Here is a 22,112-nt window from a genome sequence, read left to right on the forward strand (position 1 = left end):
GCGCCACAAGGAAACCATGCAGCCAGATCACATACTGAGTGTCTCTTCAGCGGGTTTGCCCCTACACATAGGTGCATCTACTGAATATACACATGCCTTAGCCACGGGATACCGGGAACTGTGCCACGTGCGCCTGCTGGTGCTGAACTAGCGCGTACAAAAGTGTGGAGGGGTCCGTGGACCCTCAGGTCCACAGTTCCTCCTGTCCAGCCACAGGAGGGTCCGAGTTTGCGGCGTGGTGGGTAACCTGCCAAGGCACATGACTTTGGCACCTGCCCGGTTTGCGCAGGATGCTGGCTGCTTCGGGAGGATGGACGGGTGCCAGAATGCTGTGGGATGTTCAGGGTGGCAGAGCCCAGCTCAGGTGCTTCAGCTGGACTGTGATCCCAGGCTGAGAACCAGGGAGAGCCGGAGCGCCCTGCTCCATGCCCGTGGGGTTGTTGCAGGCATGGGCAGCAGGCAGCTGCCAATGAAACTCTGCTACATGCATTCCTCTCCTGGCAGATGAAGATGTGGGTTAACCCTGGGGGAGGAGGACCTGGAGATTTCCCCATGGAACTAAAAGGTGCTAGCATCCTGCTGCCAGCTGCCATGCACCACCCGTGGGGCATCCAAAATGCATTTCTTGGGCAGTTGAGCTGCCCTGGAGTGGCTGTGGTCGATGAGGGAATGTCCCCTCGGCACAGGATGCCCACTCCTCCCGGGCTGCACACTCCAGCAGCTGGGTGAGGTGCCGGGAGCGCCCCCAGTCTTCTCCCTGTGCAGCTGGGGCTGGCCAGCAGGGAGGGCGCTTCCTGCCTCTCCATGTGGATGTCCAAAGCCCCAGATGTCCGTGGAGTCTTTGCTTTCACCCCGCGATTGCACAGCCCACTGAGACCTGGAGGCAGCTCCCAGCTCCTCCTGAAGCCGGTGGTGGCTGCCGGTCTGTCCCTGCTCCAGCGGGCACACACCTGCACACATCCCTTCCCCAGGCGCCAGCCCTGCATGTGGGCCGAGCTTCCTCACGGAGAAAGTCCAGCTGAAGTTCATCCCCTTCAGCCGGGGAAGAGAAGCCGCTCTGTCCCAGTCCTTATCACCAGGAACACGCTGCACCAATAAATAACCCTCCCTGAGCTCGCGCTGCTGCCGGGCTCAGGTCTGCGGGGAAGAGGGAGGTCTGAGCCGTCCCACGCTGCGGGGCTCTGCTGTCCTTGGGGGTCTCCTCTGAGGCCTCACTGCACAATGAGAACACGAGCAGCTGCTCGGGGTTTATGGCTAAGTCCTTGTGAAGTGGCTTCTGTTTGCATCTGGGGCTCCTCTGGGAACAGGGAAGGATGGGGACCAGGATAGGCGGGAGCCAAGGGTCATTCTTCACTGGCTGAGTCCTGGAGAAGGCGATGGATATCTTGGAAGGAGGGACGATCTTTAGTGTCCCGTTTCCAGCAGCTGAGCATTAGCTTATAGACTGAGTCAGGGCATAGCATGGGCTGCGGAAGGTAGGTCTGCAAAACAAAAGGCAGAAATAGCGAAGAGAGAATTGTTGCCACAGAAACCAATGAGCAAACTGCTCCTGGAGAGCCCCATTTCTCAGGATGCCCCATCTCTCCGTGGCCCGGGGTGGGGGCTGTGCTGCCATGTGCCCAGAGGCAAGGTGACCCCCAGATGGGGACACCTGCCTCTGTCCCCCAGACCCTAAGTGCTGCAGTGGGGTCAGTGAGCAAGCAGTGCCTTGGGCTGCATAAAGTGCAGCATTTGCCATGATGAGCCCTTCACCAGGATTCCTTCCTGGAGGAGTTCCTGACCCATAGCTGCCTCACAGCACCTTGAAGTCTCTCCCCAGGCCCCTAATGCCCTAGGTGCACCACTGGTCCTCTTGTCCCGTCCATCCCGTCCCGCCCCTACCTGCCGGCCCTGGTCCCGGAAGAACTCGCCGGTGTTCTCAATGACCTGCTCGTCAGACATCTGGGAGTAGGGCTGCTCCCGGCAGAGCGTGAAGGTCTCCCACAGTGTCACTCCGAATGCCCACACGTCACTGGCCGTTGTGAACTTGCCCTGGCCAGAGGGAGCAGAGCAGGGTCAGGCATGGGCTTTACCCCATCCTGCTCCAGAAGCTGTAGGTGCTCGGTGATCAAAACCTCGTTCTGGATGCTTCAGCATCCAGATCTGGTCCCAGAGAGGTGCTTGGCCCCACAGACCTGCTTTCTGCCTGGGGCCAGAGTCTGGTGAGCTCCAGATCTGGCTGGCAGTGACTGCTCTGGGGCTTGCCAAGGACCCAGCTCCTGGCAAAGGTAAAAGCCAACACTGCTCCCTCTTCCAGGCCTGACCATGGCCAGGATAAAATGCCAAGCATTCTGCTTAAAGGATGTCCTGCACTGGGACATCAAAAATCACCATAGTCCTCCCAGCCTGCCTCGAAAAGCTGCCACCACTCCCGCTTTCCCCATGCTTCACCCTAAATCTGGGCTGCAGTGAGCAGAGACCTCGCCATCCCTCCTGCACCCCCCGGCCCAAGGAAACAGGGCAGTGAGCATCCCCAGAGCCACGTCAGTGTCCATCAGAGGAGCCCAGGCCCCGTGTACCAGCAAGATGCTCTCCCAGGACATCCAGCGGATGGGGAGCACCGCCCGGCCTTGGATGCGGTAGTAGTCCCCACTGTAGAGGTTCCTGCTCATCCCAAAGTCGGCGATCTTGATGGTGTAGTGCTTCCCCACCAGGCAGTTGCGCGTGGCCAGGTCTCGGTGCACGAAGTTGAGGGATGAGAGGTACTTCATGCCCGAGGCGATCTGGGTGGCCATGAACCGCAGGTCACTGTCAGGGGCACACGGGACGAATGAGCAGAAGGAAGAGGAAGGAAGGACAACAGCCAGAAGGTGCACGGCTCCAGGCAGGGTGTCCCAGGAGCAAGCAGCACTGCCTGCCCCTGCTCTCCCAGGCAGCCCTACCTGACGGTGGGTGCGTGGGCAGCAGCAGGGCCGCCTGCCTGCTGGCGGGACAGGAACTGGTTGAGGTCCCCATTCTCCATGTACTCGGTGATCATGCACAGGGGGTCATCTGTGATGCACACCGCCAGCAGCCGGATGATGTTGGGGTCCTTCAGCCGCGACATGATCTTGATTTCCTTCAGAAAATCATTCCTTTCCGGAACAGAAACCACACGGATGGGATAGACAGACCCAGAGGGGCACAGAGGTGAGCACAGACTGGCCAAGAGTGCCACTCGCCCACCCAAACCTCCTGAGGGACCTGTGGGTCCCGTCCCCTGGGACTGCAGAAGATGAGCTGCAGAGTGGGCTCGGGGAGCTGGTTAGGACCAAGGATCCTGACATGTGACAGCCCAGCATCCCCGCAGAGCTCAGGTGTGTGGTCCTTGCAGCTGCATGCTGAGCATACGGCTGATGGAGACAGGGAATGTTTTCCAAGCATCCCAGCTCTCCTGGTGAGGCTCTGCACGGGGGCAGTGCTGGGGTGTGTGCCCCCCTCAGTCCCTACCTGGCATTCTTGTTGGCATCTGCCCGCAGCATCTTCACAGCCACCAGCACGGGCCGGTCAGAGCTGCCATCCAAGCCCTCCAGGGCAAAGTCCTTCCCTGTGAACTTCTCCATCCCCTCCACTTCACAGAGGTGAACCTGGGGGAGCAAGGGGCAGCCATTACCTCTGCTGACTGACAGCCTTCCACAGCCCCTGCGAGCTGGGAAGAGCTTTGCCTGAGCCCTGCTCGGAGCAGGCCCAGTTCCCACTCACCTCCCCAAACTGGCCTTCCCCCAGCTTCTCCTTGAAGGTCAGCAGCTTCCTGGGGAACTCCTCGACGGCCACATCCTTGCCAGCGAGCAGGTCCATGGTGAGGGCTGGCACTGAGTAGGTGTTGCCCCCTGTCACACCCTGCAGGTTCACAATGTCGGCCTCGGCGTAGTGCGGGACGCCCTCGGGGACGCTGGCCTGGGATGGCTTGGTGGGGCAGCTGCAGCCTGGGGGGACACAGCGGGGCCAGCCCTGCCATGGGTGTCCTGCCCTGCACCCTCTGCTCCCTGGTGGCCACTCACACTCTGTCCCTTCTGCCCCAGAGCCCCTGCAGGGCTGCATTCCTGCAGGCAGCGCAGGCTGCTCCACTCCTTCCCCACCAATGGCAAACACACCAACCAAGCCCTAAGCACCAGAGGAGCGGAGATCAATGCCTCACCTCCAGATCAGGCAGGATCTGGAAGAGGTGCCAGAACATCCCAAGGATGATACGGGACACAGTTTAGTCTGGCAGTAGACGTTGGTGATGGCTCTCAGTCACACGCTTTGTGTGACCTTCATGTGGGTTGCATGGGGACTTGTGTGACCTCTCCCCTCTGTGACAAAATGTTTGGAGAGTGGCCAAAAGCTGGGGCTGGAGAGAGGGGGCTGCAGCAGGCTCAGTGAATGGCATCCTGGCTCTCACCTGTGTCCTCCTCCCCCGAGGTGAACTCAGGCAGCTTGCGGATCAGGCGGGAGGGCTCCTGGTAGTCGGGTCCCAGGGGGAAGATGCGGTCGTAGGTGGAGCTGGACTCCTGCTCGCTGGGGGAGGAGGAGCGGTTGTGGTTGAACATGCTGGATTCGCTGGGCAGGGAGAGGCTGACGGTCATTTCATCATCCAGCATCCTCCGTGATGCCTGTGACAGCAGGGCAAGGGAGGAGAGAGGTAGGGTTCCCCACAGCACGGGCAGGATGGTACCAGGGATGTGCCCAAGCCTCCTCTCTAGTGCCTTGTCCCTAAGCTGCAACCCCTGCCTGGGTTTGTCCGCATGTTCCCCCCTTTCTCTTGTCTGCCTCTATGGAAAAGGGTTTGGCTTCATCAGTTCTCCGAGTGACCTTGTTTAGATGGTGGCTGTGGTGAGAACCTTCCACAACCAGGCTCCTGTTCCCCAGATCAGCTTCAGGACAGAGGGATGGACAAACAGGCAAGTCCCAAAGTCACCACCCTGCTCAGCTAAGTCCCCTTGCTTGGGAGATGGGTGAACAGCACAGCCTTTCTGAGGAGGGGAAGGGAGCATCAGCCCTTTCATTGGAGTCTGTTTTCTCCGTGCTGAGGCCCCAGAAGAACCTGCCCAGAATGACCTCACCGGCCACACCATGCTTGCCCACCTTCTCCAGCATCTTCTGCCAGAACTGCCGCCACAGTATGATGACAATGATGGCCACCAGGATGAAGATGATGGCCACCAGGCACCCAATCAGGATGCGCGTGTTGCTGTCGTCTACCTTGAGCGTAGGGTCTAGCAGGAGAAGGGGACAGAGAGGGCTGGTCACAGCGGGGCGTGGGGAGATCCCTTGCCCCTTTCCGCTGTGGGATGGGGCACAGTGCCCACCCCGCACAGAGTGACATGCTTACCATAAGTGGTGGGGACCACGGGTGCCTCGGCGTTGGGCACTGAGTTGTTGTACATGGCTGCATCTGGCCAGGGAGCAGAGAACATCAGAGCGGGGGTGTGGATGCTCCACAGCCCCGCTACCTCCTTGAGCCTCCCACCCAGGAGAAACTGGTCCCCACGGGGCTCATGGCGATGGGTACCTGACTGGAAGGTGATCTCACTGAACATCATCCAGGTGTCAGCGAAGTAGTACTGGCACTTGATGGCACTGGCCATGCGGTGGAGCAGAGGCACGGTGACGAAACGGGCGCTGGGGTTCACATCATCCAGCACCAGCACCGAGGAGACCGCGCTGGGCTCCCACTCGCTGGCATCGGCACGGAAGTAGCACTGCACCTCCTTGAAGATCTTCACACCTTTGGCGAACATGTTGTTGCAGTGGACCTGTGGGGCAGCCTGTCAGCTCGGCCACCGAGGGGCACAGGGAGGGTGACAGGGAGGGGGGGGTGAGGACCTTCATGGCAGTGAAGTTCCTGATGCGGTCGAACTCGAAGGTGATCTCCACGTAGCCGCCAGCCGTGCTCTCGTTGCGCCAGCCCACGTAGTCGTAGCCTGGCCAGACGTGGTACTCGTGGGTCTGTGTGAAGTCATCCAGCCCCGACACCCCGTCCGTCAGCTGGCCCAGGCCCTCTGTCATGCTGGCATGTGCAAAGGGACAGAAAGAGTGACTCTTGCCAGCCCCACAAACCTGCACCACCCAGCACCCCCTGGCAGCTCCTCACAGGCCCCAGGACACTTGGGGGGGATTTTGTTCCTGATGTCCTCTCTGGAAAGGGCTGTGAGGCGCTGAACATGCGGTGCAGCTAGAGCAAATCCAAGGGAAGGGCTGGAGCTGCTTCCCCCATCACACTGACCCCCTTCCCAGGCTGGCCATGTCCCCCACCTCAAGGACACCGCAAGCATTTGCTCTGCTGAGGATCAGCCTGAAAATGCAGGGAAGAAACATGCTCCTCGCCCGCTCCCCAGCATGGGACCCAGTCCTCACCTGTACCCGAAGGCCCCGTCGTACACGGAGTCATTCAGGTAGATGATGGTGCCCCCAGGAAGGATGAGCTGCTGCCCGACCGGCGCGTTGTAGGACACCAGCCCATCTGCAGGGAGGGAAGGGTGAGTGCGTGCACACCCCGCCAATCCCGGTGCTGCAGGACAGACAGCCCCCACTGGGATGGCCAGCACCCCAGGATGGGCGCTGGGGACATGGGGACAGGCACGGGACCACACCACCCACCCAGCCAGGCACAGCCGTACAGCTCCACGCGCAGGCAGACGTTCATGGAGTGGTCAGTGACGGGGATGAAGCGGACAAAGCGGGCGATGAGGGGCGGCTCCAGGTCCTTGAGGACGATGTCGTAGGTGTTGGTGTTTCCATCCAGCGCCTGGAGAGAGAAGCACGGTGGGGATGGGCAGGGGAGCCTCCTCACCCACCATCCAGTGCAGCTCCCACCTCACCTGCTTCCCGTGCCGGTTCCTCCAAGAGATCCAGCGGGTGCCATCCCGGCTGTAGTTGATTTTATACATGGGGGCAAACTCATTGCCGTGGCCCTTGGCGTGGCGCCCCTGGGTGCCCACCAGTGTGATGAAGTGCAGGGCTTGCAGGTCAATCTGCAGGAACTCCTTCAGGTCATTTGGCTCCACTGGGGTCTTGGGACACCAGGCTCCATCGCCCTCCTCCGAGTCCAGGCTGCGAGCCCAGAGTGGAGGAGCTGTTTGCACGTGGCCGAGGCCAGCCCCATGTCCCCCTTCTCCCTCCATGCCAGCCCAGACCCTGCTGTGGCTATTGCAGGAGGCCCACACTCACCGTCCATACTTGGCAGCCGTGGAGTCAGACCAGTGGCTGGAGGCTGAGATGTCCTCGTCAGGGATGTGCCCACCCGACATTCCCAAGGGGTACCGACACACCGCTGCAATGACACCGGCAGGGCGCTGAGCAGGAGGGAATCCCTCCGTGGAAATGGCCTGGGCTGGGGCACATCCACTGTGCCCCAGGGCAGCACTCTCCATCCCTCTGGCTTACAAAGAGAGGACAAAGCAAGGAGGGGACAGTCCTGCCAAAGCAGGCACCTTCCCAGTGAAGCCTCTGGCCAGAAGCAGATGCCAGCCCAGCTTCAAGTGAAGTGGGAAGAAGGGGAGGTGGCTCCAAGGGCTGATGGGCACGCCGGGCCCTGTTCCCAGGGATCTCCTCAGCCTTGCTGGCAAGGATCTTGGCTGCGGTGGAGAGCCTGTGAGCTGGCACTGCTGTCCCCATGCTCCAGAGGGCTCACTCCAGAGACCACTTGCTCAGAAGCCTCACCAGCAGCAACTGTGCTGTGCTGCCCAGCTGCTCCCTGTCCCTGCCTGGGGGAACAAGTAACCAAGACAGGCACTCGTCCTCCCTGATGACCCCTCAGCTCCCACCACCAGCCCTGCTCCTGGCTGGGCCGCAAGTGGAAAAGTACCCGTGGTGGCAGGCGGGCTGCACCCCCGAGTGGCAGCCGACTCCCTCGGCACTGCATCCTCACTGCTTCACAGGAGTTATTTTTTCACGCCTGGCTGCCAAGAGCACTGCTGAAAGGGCGGCTTGTTTGGCCATGTTTACTGTCTGGCTGCTGGCTCCAGCCCACCACGGTCCCGCCACACACCACCCCGAGCAAACACCCACACTGAGGTGGCAAGGACTGGGCAGGACACTGTGCCTGGACCACCTCCTACCCTACAGCCCCTGGCTCGCCTGGCACTGTACCCACAAAGAACCCATGTCCCATTGTGTCACCATCCCCGGGACACCACACACAGGGACCATATCCTGCACCAGGCAGAGGGATGTGCGCACCTTCATCGAGAGCATTGGCACAGTGGGAGCATCTCTTGTCTCCTGCTCTCCCACTCGTGATGCTCTGCACAGCACAGCTCCCGCTGAATTTCCATTTAATTCTTGCCAAACATGGAGCCATTCCTGTGTTTTTGTCTTGGTAATAACAATCCTGGCCAGGCAAATCCAATTCTGCCAGCCATAAATGTCTGCAGGAGAAAGAGGATTGCCTCCCTAAATAAGCACCGTGCAACCTCCAGGGAAGACCCAGCTAACTCCTCCCACAGACCGAAGAAGCCTTTGAAGGGACTTGTTAAAGGCACTCTCTGGGGAAACCCTGGGAAAACCTGGGCTCTGTCCTTTCCTGCAGCACAGGATGGGGCTGAGCCCTGCCGGAACAGCCATCTAAACACACTGGTGCTGCTGGCTGGCACAGTGTTGTGGTTTCTGAGCAGAAGCCAGGCACCCAGTCAAGCTACTTCACCAAAGGCAGCCTTGGTTTGCTGCAAAACTGCCAGAGAAGGCACAGCCCAGCAGAGAAAACAATAGCTTGGCAGCTGGCAGCCTCCAGACTCAGTGAGCCCCCATGGGCACGGGCCCCACCCAGAGCCCAGGGCTGTGTGCTTTGCCATGTCCAGCACCCTGCCAGTGCCAGGGGCCGGAGAGCACCTGTGGCACGCTGGGGAGGGGCTCTGAAGGTCACTGCAGGTGCCCAAGTGAGGTGCAGGACAGCAGAGTGACCAGGCAGGCGCAGGCTTGGGGGCCATCACATACTGCTCCCAGAGCTGAGAAAATCCCAGAGATGATGGAGACGACGTGAGCCCGAACTTGGCCATCTGGCAGGAGCAGAGACCAGCGCAGTGACATTATGGCACCTGCAGCCACCTGGTCCCTGTCTGACTTACCGGGGTTGACCTGGGCTCTGGCAGCATGTGGGACGTGCAGCAGTGGCAGCAGCGGCAGCAGCGGCAGCAGTGGCAGCAGCGGTGGTGGCAGCAGGGCCGGTCTGGGGGTGGCCGGCATGTCGGCGGTCCTGTGGAGACAGAACCAGGGCTCGTCACGCAGAGGCAGCCGAGCAGGGGGCAAACACCAGCCCTGCTCGGGCCAGCCAGCTGAGCGGGGAGCACTTCTCCTGCACCAGACCCCACATCCCCACCGCAGCCTCGGAGGAGGAACAGAGCCCCAAGCCTCAGATCGGTGGTGGTGGTGGTCTCAGGGATCCCAGACACCACCCCTGGGAGCCATGGTGTGCCACATCCACATGGAATGGCCGCGGGACCCGCGGGAAGCTCCCTGGGCTCTGCCCAGTGCCAGCACTGGCTGCCTCCACCGCAGGGCACAAAGGCTCTGGCCTGGCCGCCCACCCTTGGCTGCCTTTGAAAGAAGAAGTTGCACAACCCCATCACATAAGACAATAATAGCAGGGTGCCAGAGCGGTTTCCTGCCTGCTGGCTCCGAGAGCAGATAATCACCCGAGATTTACGGGGCATTTACTGTGATAGCTGCCCATGGCAGAGTGGATGCCAGGGCCACGCGTGACACAGAAAGTGTGACAAAGGGAATGGGAGCCAGCTTGCATCCTCTGCCTCGAGGGGAGCATGGGATGGGGCTGGAGGGGACCTGGGGTCCTGGGTACACAGCATGGGGAGAAAAAGGACTGGTGCTGCTGGGGCTTCTCTTCAGAGGGTACGAGGGGACCTCCCCAGGATGTGCCTGCCCTTGCGGGTGTCACCATAGCCGTCGCCTTGGCCCTCACCAGCCCTCAGCTGCCAGGAGCCCCCAGAGCCTGAGCAGCTCCCACACACCTCTGGGTGACCACCACGGCATGTGGCACCATGCTGGGAGAAGCACCAGGGACACCCCTAAATGTCACCAGCTCTGCCCCAGGCTCCCTGAGCTCCCCTTATCTGCCAAGAGGACACTTTCACACCAGCACCAGATACAATCAGTTCTCTTTCTATTAAAAAAGGCTGTTTTAATCTAGGTTAAATGCACATTAACCTTTGAGAGAGCAACCTTCTAACCTGGGGGTTAAAGGGACCACAGCTCCTGGCCAAACGGCGTAGCTGCTGGGGTAAATCCCAGCCAAGCCCACTGCACCAGGGATGTCTGTCCTGGCTGGCACATCCTTGAACCAGCCCAACACCACTGATACTGCAGGTGAATGCGTGGTTGTGTCCCTGCATCACGCCACGGCCTTGTCCTCACCACCAAGAGAAAGGCTAAACACACCCAAACCAGCTGCCCACGTCCCACAAAGCCAGCTCAGAGGTGCTGGATATGGCCCTGGTCACCGCCACAGCTGGGGCTTGCCATGGCAGGAGCGAGACCAGGAGAGCAAAACCCCAGGAGCTGCCACTTGCACTCTGCAAGAAGCTTTCCACACCCCACAGCACCCTGCTGGATTTCTGGGGGACTCTGCCAAACACCAAAATCTCTGCAGGAAGCACAAGTAAATACCTGCACTTGGGATTATTTCCCCCCTTTTTTCTAATTTTCCTTTCTTTTTCTTTTTTTTTTTTCCCAAAAGCACATATGTGGTTGCTTTTTTTCCCCTATTCCCAGCTGGGAAACTGTAGCTAGGTTGCAACTAACTCAGCTGTAACTGGGAATTTCAGCTGCATTGCCCAGAGGCACACGCAAGAGGCTCCTGCGTTTGATGACGGCCAGTTCCCCCTCCAACACTACAATCTTAATTTCCTTCTGCATTCCAAAAAGTATCCAGGGATATTTTCCCCCACTATTCTTTCAGGCTGAGTAAACTCTTTAAGCATCAGGATAGCACATGCTGTAATCTCCTGCAGGGAATGCATTTACATGTAGCCTAGTACAGGGAAATCACCCCCACGTCCCACTGGGGAGTGCTCATCGCTCCTCAGGGGTGTGGGGCTGGGGGTCAGTGCGGGGACAGTGACTCAGGCCACAAGGCTGAGGGCTAAGGGACACATGGTCAAGCACAGGGGCAGTACTGGCAGCCCAGCTGGAAATCAGTTTTGTTCCACCAGCCCGGGATGGCTTTGCCATGTTTTGACTGAAAACGTTTGCTGAAAATTTTCAATCACTGGAAAGTTTTAGTGCAGGCAGTTTTTGGAGCTCCTCCCTGGCATCGCCTGGGCTTTGCGTTTCCCTTGGCTGCTGCTTTTCTGTTGTTTTCCCTTCTTATTTCCCTCCTTCCTTATTCTACTGAAATAACCAAGGGAAACAACTGGGGGAGAAACTAAATCTGCTTTTGTTAAGAGACAACCCCCACCCGAGCCATGGTCCCTCTTGCTGTCAGCCCGTTCCAAGTGAGGTCCCCAGCTGGGCGAGGTCCCCAGCTTGCTTCCCAGGTGGGCACTGCCACCTTTGCTGGCACTCGAGGAGCATCATCCTTGGGGGGGGCTGGATGGCAGCAGCCTGCACCCTTTGTGCACACCAGGTCCAGGACACAAGTCTGCCAGGACTTCAAGGGCTCCTGTTGCAGAGCCCTAGTCCTCATACGGGGCTGGGGTTGCCATCCTGCTGGGTGAGACAGGTCAAGGCCACTCAGAGAATGTCCCTGAGTGATGACAGGCTCACTGTGAGCCTGGCCAAGAGTGTTTGGATAAGGGGGTTCAGGTTCCCTGCCCCAGCTGGCACTACAGCCCCCAGCATGCCATGCTGCCAGCAGCCTTGGCGGGAGCACAGTGCAGCATGCCGGGACCCGTAGTCCTCCTCCCTTCCAAAAATGCCATTTTAGACTTTTTCTGGGCTGGATGCAGCCCCATTTCCTGCAGCAGCCAGCGCCTCCCCAGCCACGGGCTCGCTGGCTCAGCCCGGGCCATCGCGGCTCTCCGGGGTGCGAGGAGCAGGCAGCACGTCCCCGTGGCTCCAGCTGCCCTGGCGAGACCTGCCAGGAGCACGGCTGGGGGCCTGGGGACACCATCCTGCGGGTGCTGCATCCTGCAAGCGCTCCCCGGCAGCCAAAAGCTCCGGGCCCTGCTCCACGCTCCGTGCCACGGCCTCGCCCCGCCGCCAGCAGGGCTCCGCAGCATCGCCCCTACGCCACCCAGGGCTGGCAGCACCAGTGGGCTCCCAGCACCAGCACTGGGGCACGATGCTCACGAGCACCAGGGCAGTGGCCTTGTGCTCCCTTTCCCAGTGTGACCTTTTGCCTGGCTAGGGGACCCTGGGGACAGCAGGGCCTCCCTGGCTGACCAGCACTGCCGCCAACTCTGCCAACAGACACACAGGCGGGAGCTGAGGAGGGACACCAGGAAACGCTGGCCTGGCACCAGGCACGGGGGGAAACACGGGCACTGTGGGGTCAGCTGGCAAAAAGGGTCAATTGTCACCTCCCCGAGTGAGGACAGTGCCCTGCCGCTGCCCCAGACCCTTCCCAGGCAGACCTCCACCCCAGCCCCGCTGCCTGGGCTCTGCCGTAGAGCACACTTGACCCGTACCCCCCCAAAATCCCAAGCCTTGGAGGGTCACGCACGTCCCCACGCAGCCGAGAGTGACTCACCGGAGTGGGGCTGCGGCGGAGGGCGGGTGGGCTCCTCGCCCCTCGCCCGGGCCGGGGGAGCCAGGTGAGGAGCGAACTTCCCCGGGCTGATGCAAGATGCCTCTGGGAGCTCGCTCGCATTCTGCGGATTCCTGGGAGCCGGCCAGAAATCCCACAATCCTACATCTTGCACATTTGGTTTCAATTAGGGAGCGGAGAAGGGGAGCCAGTCAGCGATCCGGGCTGGCGTTTCGGCAGAGGTTATTTTCCTCGGCCCGAGGGAATGTGCGCAGAGCTATAATTTACAGCAAAACCCATTCATAGCGCAAGAGAAAAAAATAAAAAAGTCCCCGTGGCCAGCAAGGGAACTTAAAGCAATAGGCAACGTTTCACTTTGCAGCGCTTGCCCCGTGGCCGTGGCACACACGTCCAGGACCCTCCTCCTGCACTGTGGGGCTGGTTAGGACACCCCCAAAATGCGGGTGATGGACACACTCCACAAGACCCCAGAGCTGGCCTAGAGGGTCCCACATGGGCTACCCCTCTCCAGGCCCCTGGGGAAATGATTTGGGTCTCCTGCACGGGCACACGTGGCCAGGACAGCAGCCAAAGGACCAACCTGGCTCAGGGCACAGGCTCGGTGCTCCAGCTCCCCAAGCTGCACGCAGAGCTGGTGGTTTGACATCATTTCCAGGCACTAGCCTGGCACGGCGGCCACTGGCTACACAGCGAGACAGGGAGAAAATAATACCAATACTAATAATACTAATACTGCTAGTACTAATAATAATGGGCTCACGTTAATTTTCGTGCAACATTAAAAACCACAATTAAAGAACTTTTAAAAAAAAAAATGTTAGACTGTTTTGGCTGTGTTGAATTTCATGCTTACATTATGGGAAGTAAACAGCACCCCTGGCAGCAGGCCACCAACTCCCTAAAAAGCTTTCCTGTCCAACTAGACACCCCAAAGCCCCAGGGCTGTAGCCTTGCTCCTAAACCTCTTTGGCAGCATGAAGTCTCCAGACAAACCAACTGAATCACAGGCAGGGGAAGCCACCCACTGCTCCCAGCAGACACTGGTGATCCTTGTCACTGCCACCAGAGAGGAGCTGCAGCACCAGCTGAGGCAGCACCGTCCAGGGTGACCGAGGCAGGGCACAGCTTCCCCTGGGCTGGCAGGGAGCAGGTCTGAGCAGTGCCCCATGTGCTGCCCCAGCTCAGCTGGCAGGGAGAAGCACAGGCTGCCCTATGTGCACACCAGCACAAACACCAGCCAGCTCTGCTCCACTCCCCTCCTGCTACCTGGAATTGCTGCTCAAGTAACTTGGCAGCAGCCAGCACCCTGGCGCTCTGTCCCAGGACCTAATGCAAAGGTGGTGGTCTGCAAAGCCAAAAAGCCAAGGGCTCGGCCACACACAGCCCAGCCAGCAGGAGACGCAGCACCGGCCGGGACCCCCCACACCGCCCTGGTGGCCCAGGCACAGTGCCTGGGGAACCAAGGGCTTGGCTGAGCCTGGTATGCCCAGCAGCCACCTTTGCACCTGGGGGGCACATGGTGACTTCCCCCAGAGTGGTTTGGGTCCCATTCCCAGGCCCGCAAGGGAAAATCCCTCCCCAGGCGGCCATGGGGCAGTGAGGCTGTGACCACATCAGGATCAGGAGAGGAGCTGGCCAAGCTCTACACCCTTCTTCCCAAACAGGAGCGGAGGCAGCACAGCTGCTCTGCCCTAGGCAATCAGGATGCCACACTCCTCGGCAGTGGGCTCATGCAGGAGCCAAAGGGCCCCTCCAGGAAAAGCAGAGGGCACATGGCACTGGTGGAGGGCTCAGTGCCAGACTGATTTCACCCTGAGCACTCCAACAGTGCAACACACCTGCCTGTTCCTACCTGCTCAAGGCTTGCCACTGTTTGCAGAAATTTAAGAGGAGGCTGCAACTCTCTGCTTCCTCCAGGAACACCCCAAATGAGCACTACAGGCTAGAGGCCCTGTCTGCAGCCACCCCAGACAGCCACCCTTGCTGCACTGAACAGAGCACTTGGCATGATGCGGTTGGCTCTCTATTCCATGAGCCTCTTGGTGCAAAGTCATTGTCACTCAACACCACCAGAAGACAAACAGGACTGACTCAGAGTTTAATTGGGTGCTTCCAGTGGTCTAATATACAAAGGATGACCAAAAGGGAGGACATGGGCAATGGCAAGGACCCTGTTAAAAAAAAAGTCATGTAGATTTAAGAAAAATAAAAATTCTAGATTAAACCCAGCCCCATATCATAAAAATCCTCTCTCTGCATGTACAATGACTATTGCTATACACATGTTTAAAAATAAATGCCCACAGCCTGGAGTGCGAAGGGCAGCACCACAGCTGTGCTTTGTGGCAGGGGAATCTGTAAGTGTTTGGTTTTTAAATTAAAATATAAATACAAGCATACAACATGCCAACAACCGAGTGGGTGAAATCCTCCTCTGCACATGGCTGGAGCAAGCAGGAGCAGTCCCTGCTAGGCCCAGCTATCAACCTTCATGTGCCCCAGTTCCTGGCGGGATGGGCAGCCCTGCCTGGGCACCACGCTGCCACTACATCCCGTTCTTCACCAGCTCGTGGATCCCATCCTCGTCAATGATCAGAGGTGTGCGAAACTCTCGGTCCTTCACGTACTTCTCCAGACCCTGGGGAAATGAGAAGTGGCTCATTAGGAACACACTGCACATCACCTGCTGTGCTGAGCTGCTCCCCTCCTGTGCTGCCAACCTGGGGGGCGCTGCCCCAGAAAGCTCCCCGGTGAATCACAGTCACTTTGGTGGCTTATGCCCTCGCACGGGTGCCCTGCCAGCCCAGTCCACCCGCAAGGGGCCCCGAGCTCTGCAGAGCCAGTACTCACTTCTCCTCCGTAGGAGACAAGGGGAGAAATTTCACACTGGACTGGCAGGTCGTTTGCATCCTTCAAGCTGCAGTGAAAAATATACAGTCAGGAGAGTCAGGTACAGCCCGGGGGGACACAGATAGGGCCCAACATCTGCCGAGGCCAGGCAGAGGGTCAGGGCTGTTTGGGGCCCACACAGACCCCACCAGTGCAGAGCTGCCCTGGGTTAGTTAAGCCTTGCGTGCTCTCCACAGAGCTGCCAGCTAAAGTTTAGATACCACCAGCAACTGAAAGGGAAAAGAGCTTTAGATGGGGCTTTTATGGTGCCTTTCCACGTATGTAACTACAGCAATGCCTGTGCCCCCAGCCCCGCTATTTTTGATGCTGCATGGAAACGAGTCACCCATTCCTCCTCCTCCTGCAGCCCTGGGCTGATGTGAGATGCACTCACAGAGCACCTTCCCATAAAGCAAGAGGTCTTGCTTTAAGCCCTCTCTTGCTTAAAGCACAACCTGAGGACACAGGGTAAGCCCTTCTGCTCACTCAGAAACACTCCCTGCAGCACTGTCTGCTCCTCCTGCCTTTGCCTGTTAGATCAACTATCTTGGCTCCTCTCTTCTGCCTGTGAGCTGCATCTGGTGAGGAAAATGTCAGAGCCACACCAGTGCTGCCCACTGCAGCAGCACTGCTGGGCAGGGGCCTGTGCGGGGTCCCTGACCCTGCTCCTGCTGCCACCAGCCTTTGAAAGACACGCTTGGATGATCCCTGGATCCAGCTGGCATGTAAATCTGGGGGTGCAGCTGTGTGGACTGAACAAACAGACATGGCAACAGCACCCCAGGGTGCCCCTTCCCAGCCACTGGCCACAGCAGCCAAGCAGGCACGGCAGGATGCCAGCCGTGACAATGCTCCCTTCACCCAGGCCGAAGCTCCTTCCTCTGCCATGCACTCACTCAGTCCCCTCCTGTCACAGGTGTCAGTAAATAAAACTCACCCATCCCAACCCCACACTGGTATTTACCTTGAGTGCTAGATTCAAGATAATAGTTTTTTAAAACAATTGACATTAACTGGTAACGAAGGGTAAATGTGGGACAAGGTGCAGCCTTTCCCCTGCATGTTAACTAGTGTGATGGCTTAGTCATAAACCTGAAAACACCTGGAGTCTGGAATTAAAACAGATAAAACAGCTGTATTCCACCAGAAAGTACCTGATGGTAAAGCTTCTGAAAGAGGGGAAGGGAACAAGATTGCTTACTTTGTGAGTCATTTACACTCACCAGCTCCAAGTCCCAGCACGCTTGTGCCTACAGAACATAACGGAAGAGTTAAAACTTCCCCGTGTATTCCCGTAAACTTTCAAGCACTGAGCCAGGGGCTTTTCCTGGTGTCACACTTTGGATCTTCCAAACTCAAGAGCTGGAGTCACACAAAGCCCAGCTGGCTGCTGCCCCCAGATTCACACGTGCTACATCAAAGCCTGCCTGACATTTGCTTCATGTTTTTAATCCCGTTTCGGTCTGCCTGGACGCCTGGCGGACATCGGGAGATGGCAGCCATCCCCAGCTCTGGGACCGGCCAGGACCAGTCCACGCTGTGCTGTGCTAAACAGGGGAGTGGCATCAAAGGACGTGCCAGGGCGTTTACAACAGCATCCTACCTGCGGGGTGACCTTTAGGGGCTGCGTGCAGTCAGCGTCAGGCTGCTGCCATCCTGCACCCGGACCAACAGCATGAGCCCCATCCAGTCATCCCTGCGGAAAGGAGCCCAGCAGGGAGCAGAGCTGCCTGCGCCCGCCACCGTGAGAAGCGGCATCCCCTGTCCCCAGGGGTGACATGCCCCACGGCCCACATGCGCCCCCCAGCCCCGTTAGCCTGGCACGCTCTGCCTGCAGCCCGTTAGTCCCTAAGCGCAGCCCCGCCACCATGCACCTGGGACATGGATAGTTACTTGTCATTGCCATCTGCTGGGCTGGCAGCTGACCTTCCGTTTGTGACGCTACACGGGAACAAACAAGGGTTAGCAAGGGGGGAAAAACAAGTCTGGATCTACTGATCCCTAAAGAGGGCAGCGGGACGTCTTGTGGTTGAGGGATGCATTGATGCCAGCCTGGCTGCTGCATGGATCTGCTGGCATGCTCTGTCTTTAGGGAGCCACCTCCTCCCTGCAGAGGAGGCTGGGAGGATTCAGTTCATAGGTGCTGAATTGAGAAGGAAAGCTGTTGCTGACTGAGCACCACTCCTGTTGTCACCACACAACTCACACCCAGCTCTGCTCCACAGATCACCCAGGAGAGGGGACCCATAGCTGGCTGCTTCTGTGACACTGTTATCAGTGCCGAGATTGCCTTGTGCTTAATATCCAGTCCAAAAAGGAGCAGAAGTGACAGGAGAAGCAACTCACCGAGGGATGGCAGGGATGCGTGTGCCATTTTCGTCCACAAAGTGCCCCCCTGCATTGAGAACCCAGCAGTGGTGCAGGGACATCAAGGCATGTCGGGCTGTGGTGGGGTTGTCCTTGCCATTCTGGCTGTCTGCGTTCTTCAGGGGAGAGAACTCATCCTCACGCAGCACCTCGTACACCACAAACTTCCTGGGGGAACAGAGCATGGGAGGGTCAGGTTTGGAAACTGTGACTGCTTCCCTTGCCAGGGTGGCTGAGCTGGGCCCACAGCCCTCCCCCAGCCTACACCCACGGGCTGTTTTCACAGCCGTGCGGTAGGGAGAGGAGGGCCCGGCCTGTAGGGTCAGCAGATGTTCCTCTGGCACAGGAGCAGGGCTCAGCCCAGCAAGAGGCATGCGACACCCATGCCTCCAGCTGCCATCCTATCCTGATCCTGGGGCATCGCCAGTGGGCGCACCCTGGCACGACCCCAGAGGCTCTCAGAGCTTTCCCAGGGAGAGCCAGCAGCCATCCTGGACCCCGCGGAGAGCAAAGGACTCACTTGGAAAACTGGAAGATGTCGAAGACGAACTTCTCCATCTTAATCCCATTGGGCTTCTCGGGTTGGATTAGCTGCCCTGTAGTGATGTCCACATGTGGGATCTTCTTCTCAGCCACATGGTGCTGCAGTTGTGGCTCATAAGTGCTGCAACGGGCCAAGAAAGAGATGTCACTTGTCCGAGCAAGCCACATCCCCAGCTCAGACACGGCTGCAGCAGGATGGCTGCCCTGCTCTGCCCCCAGCTGCCCCAAAGTAAGGGCTACTCATCCCCACAGCAGCCAGGAGAGACAGCCCCACATGTCTGCACTCTGGAAGCAGCATCCAGATATGGCCCAGAGAACCCTTATCTCAAGGAAGGGGCTGTGCAGACAGGTGGGGGTCAGACCGGCTGTGCAGGGGCCTCATCCCAGCACGCCTGAAGCTCACTCAGCAGCAGGCAAGGCACAGCCAGCTCTGCTCGGCAGCAGCACTCCAGCACCAGCATTCCTGTTCCAGCACTCCAGCAGGACCTTACTTGACCACATCTTTCAGGAAGGCAGTGGTGAAGTAGTGATTGGCGATGTTGCCCGCGTTGAAGAGCAGCCGCCCGTCCGGGCCCCGCTGCTGGGCAGTGGCCAGGGAGATCTCGCTGTACTCCACCACCTGGTACACGCCATCCACCCGGCACACCACGCCCACCGGCTCCGTGGGGTTGGTCTTCTCCACCACCTGGCCAAAGGAAGCAGTGTCAGGGAAAGGCACCCAAAGCCCACACTTCAAACACACTCCCTTGAAAACAGCGGGCCCTATTTAGAAAGGCTTCTTCCTCTGCTGGGATGGTGCAGGGATGGGGATGCTGGAGCCCTTCCCTCCCGGGTGCTTCTGGCAGTGGGGATTAGAGGAGGCTGCGATGGCAGGGGCGGGTGACAGGTGGCAGGCACACCCAGAGGGCACAGCAGGATGTGGCACCAAGCTAACATGCAGCTGGCAGCAGGCACGGGTATTTTTAGCCAGCTTGCTATTCACAATCAGAAGGTTGCTGGCTCAGCAGAGCCATCCCCCTGACCTTCCTCTCCTCCTTACACCTCATACACCTCCATCTGAGATACCCCAGCAAATCCCTACCCACCGCTGTCACCACAGAGCGGTGGCACACAGGGATGCAGGGCTTTCTCCTTTCTGTATGCTAAGGTTTATTTCCTCTTTCTTTCATGCAGGCCAGGAGGAGAAACTGCTTTCCTTTTCTCAGCTTACCCTCTGAAAGCTGCAAGACCAGTAAGTCCTTTCACCTGTTTGCCAGAGCCGAGCCCAATGCAAACAAAACCTTTGGCTGTCAAGCCAGTCTTTAAGTAAAGCTTTAAGTGTGCAATGTCCTATCCAAAAGGCATGGGGCTGGGTTCAGTGTCAGCTGCACCCACCATGTCCTGGTCTGGTGCCCAGGATGTCAGGCTGGGGACACCTGGCAGCTTATGGCAAGAATCCTGTCTGCCTGTGCTAGCCACAGCCACCCAGAAAAGAGCTGCCCAGCATCTGGGTGTGTGCCAGGCAGCTACAAAGGGCTCTCAAGCAGCCTCTTGACCCCAGGGGGACCTCTGAGCCCTGGGCCTGTTGGTGCCATATTCCTGTGCAAGGCAGAAGAGCCGTGCCAGGCATCCTCCAGGATGCCACGGGCAGGCAGGACTGTGGCACCATGTGTAACTTCACCAGTGAGCTCCAGGTACTTAGCTATCCCTCCTGGCTGTGGCAAGCCAGCAAATGAAGGGTGAAAAGTCAGAGAAGCCAGGCAAGGAGCAGCACAGACCCCATCCAGCTCTGCAGAAGCAGTGCCTGCCTACTCCCAAAACCGTACCTTGGCCCCGCAGTCTGCTCCCTTCTCCAAGCAGAACCCGATGAACCTGGGGTCAGCCACCTTCACCAGGATGTTGTCCACACAGTAGACATGGACACTCCGCACCCCTCTCCGCTCCATGTCGTCCATGATGCCGTGTGAGCCCAGGGCCCGGTACAGGCCCCCGTTGCCATCTGCAGAGGGAACGCCCGACTGTCCGTCAGCCACCCACGCTCATCCTCCTTCCCCATGGGCTGATGTGGAGGGTCATCAGCCCAGCCATACCCCACCCTGGTCCTCCCTGCCAGGGCAGACACAGACACCTCCCAGCCTGAGTCAGTCATGGGCCAGCTCACAGTGAAGACTGCAGCTCCAAAAGCTGCTCCTCAGCACCATGTCTCACCCCTGGCCACCTCTCCTGTCAGCTCCTGGCCACCAACCTGGTGCCATAGCAATCTTGCCCTTCTCCTCCAGCAGGATTTTCCCATCGAATCCCAGGGCAGGCAGCATGCCCTGCTGGAAGAAGATGACGTTCTCCTTCTTCAAGCCAAAGTACCGATGTTTCTGGAAGAACTCCTTGGTGGACTCCATAGTGCGGCCACTTGTCATAATGTACCTGTTGCAGAGCAGAAGACACACAATGAGCAGGGAGGAGAGGCAGGGTCTCACACCACTCATCCCAAATGTGGGGAACACCCAGGACATGCTTTTCCCCCTCCCACACTTAGGAGGATCTGATCTGCAGTGGTACCAACATTTTGACAAGCCAATGAAGGGTTTCACCCTTCCTTGCAACACGTGTCTCCACAACCATACGACACCGTGCATGGGATACCCAGCTGCGGTGGCCAGCTCTTGCCTTGCCTATAAAGCACCCCAGCAGCTCATCTCCCCACCTCCCACCCTGCATGGGGACATGAAAACCTTTCCCAAAGAGCCGTGGTCTGACAACGTGGGACCTGCCAGTGCCACCCTGAGCCTTGAACCACTCGCTCTAAGCGGCTACGCCCATTGCAAGGCGTTGACATCGAGAGGGGCTACTGCATCAACCCAGGGGCTGCAAGGGGGAACCGCAGCAATCCAGGCTAACCTCGGGCTGCCAAAGGGAACGGCACCAACCCAGCGGACCGCGGGCCGCTGCCACCCAGAGGGCTATGCCAATCTACAGGACCCTGACCCAGCAGTGCCAGCCGGACCCTGCCGACACCACCCCACGAGCTCTGTGCCCCCGAGGCCGGGGCTCACCAGGGGATGTGGCAGGGAGCGCCGTGCTGCTCCTCCGCCATCTGCTGCAGCCGCCGCAGGCGCTGGGCCTGGAGGTGGAAGAGGGTCTTGCGGGACGGCAGCCCCACGTCGCACATGCCCTTGGGGTAGGGGACGCCGAGGCGGGTGCCCTGCCCGCCGGCCAGCAGCAGCGCGGCCACACGGCTCCCCGCGATCTCCGCCAGCCCTGGGGGAGCAGACACGCATGGGGCCCGCCGCGCCGGCTCCGCGCCGCGCCCCGCCGCCCCGCGCACCTACCGCGGCTCTCCCAGCGCGGCACCAGCCCGCGGTCGCGGGAGGCGCTGCCCAGCACGTCCCGCGGCACCGGCTCCATGCGCGCGTCCAGCCCCGCCGCCGCCGCCGCCGCCGCCGCCCCGCCGCCGTCCCCGCGGGCGCGGCGGAAGAAGCGGTTGATCTCGGCCACGTCCATGTGGCACAGCTCGGCCGCCAGCGCCCGGCGGGCCGCGCCGTCTAGCTCGGGCCAGAAGCGCAGCACATGGTCCTGCCCGCCCGCCGCCAGCCGCGCCCGCAGCTCCGCCGCCGCGGCATCCCCCTCAGCGCCGGCCGCCTCCATCCCGCCCGCCGCCGCCGCCCCCCGCCGCCCC

General features: G+C 59.5%; 2 protein-coding genes across 4 annotated transcripts; both read right to left on the reverse strand.

Moving 5' to 3' along the window:
* Positions 1–27: 27 nt before the first annotated feature.
* DDR2 (discoidin domain receptor tyrosine kinase 2) lies at positions 28–14,606 on the reverse strand. Of its 2 annotated transcripts, XM_068199204.1 has the most exons (17): positions 12,644–14,606; positions 9,066–9,213; positions 7,171–7,273; positions 6,822–7,053; positions 6,601–6,748; positions 6,358–6,463; positions 5,827–6,010; positions 5,513–5,756; positions 5,333–5,395; positions 5,086–5,216; positions 4,403–4,613; positions 3,721–3,944; positions 3,469–3,605; positions 2,922–3,113; positions 2,559–2,787; positions 1,882–2,031; positions 28–1,481 (listed from the first exon to the last, which is right to left on the reverse strand). In XM_068199204.1, exons 1-17 carry the CDS (start codon positions 12,761–12,763, stop codon positions 1,344–1,346), a joined length of 2,760 nt encoding a protein of 919 aa, XP_068055305.1. In that variant the 5' UTR covers positions 12,764–14,606; the 3' UTR covers positions 28–1,343. The 2 variants fall into 2 exon arrangements, with proteins under 2 accessions (XP_068055305.1, XP_068055304.1); XM_068199203.1 differs by lacking the exon at positions 12,644–14,606 and having other exon boundaries at positions 9,066–10,647.
* Positions 14,607–14,740: 134 nt separating this feature from the next.
* UAP1 (UDP-N-acetylglucosamine pyrophosphorylase 1) lies at positions 14,741–22,106 on the reverse strand. Of its 2 annotated transcripts, XM_068199205.1 has the most exons (10): positions 21,766–22,106; positions 21,490–21,694; positions 20,685–20,860; positions 20,266–20,438; positions 18,952–19,145; positions 18,438–18,581; positions 17,897–18,085; positions 17,444–17,491; positions 15,512–15,578; positions 14,741–15,299 (listed from the first exon to the last, which is right to left on the reverse strand). In XM_068199205.1, the coding sequence occupies exons 1-10, from the start codon at positions 22,079–22,081 to the stop codon at positions 15,207–15,209; spliced, it is 1,605 nt and encodes a 534-aa protein (XP_068055306.1). In that variant the 5' UTR covers positions 22,082–22,106; the 3' UTR covers positions 14,741–15,206. The 2 variants fall into 2 exon arrangements, with proteins under 2 accessions (XP_068055306.1, XP_068055307.1); XM_068199206.1 differs by lacking the exon at positions 17,444–17,491.
* Between the last annotated feature and the right edge of the window lie 6 nt (positions 22,107–22,112).

Source organism: Anomalospiza imberbis, chromosome 9 (genome assembly GCF_031753505.1).
Source record: "Anomalospiza imberbis isolate Cuckoo-Finch-1a 21T00152 chromosome 9, ASM3175350v1, whole genome shotgun sequence".
NCBI classification, from domain to species: Eukaryota; Metazoa; Chordata; class Aves; order Passeriformes; family Viduidae; genus Anomalospiza; species Anomalospiza imberbis.

What these genes read in the sequence shown, in the direction of transcription:
- DDR2 (XM_068199204.1), bottom strand. Translation starts at nt 12,763, where the DNA reads ATGCGAGCGAGCTCCCAGAGGCATCTTGCATCAGCCCGGGGAAGTTCG. An exon ending in CAGAGCCCAGGTCAACCCCG is followed by an intron (nt 7,274 to 9,065) that starts GTAAGTCAGACA and finishes GTGTCATTGCAG; the next exon opens with CGGTGTGTCGGTACCCCTTG. An exon ending in GACGGGGCCTTCGGGTACAG is followed by an intron (nt 6,011 to 6,357) that starts GTGAGGACTGGG and finishes TGCACATGCCAG; the next exon opens with CATGACAGAGGGCCTGGGCC.
- UAP1 (XM_068199205.1), bottom strand. Translation starts at nt 22,081, where the DNA reads ATGGAGGCGGCCGGCGCTGAGGGGGATGCCGCGGCGGCGGAGCTGCGG. An exon ending in TTCCTGAAAGATGTGGTCAA is followed by an intron (nt 18,582 to 18,951) that starts GTAAGGTCCTGC and finishes GGCCCGTTGCAG; the next exon opens with CACTTATGAGCCACAACTGC. An exon ending in CCAGCAGATGGCAATGACAA is followed by an intron (nt 15,579 to 17,443) that starts GTAACTATCCAT and finishes TTTTCACTGCAG; the next exon opens with CTTGAAGGATGCAAACGACC.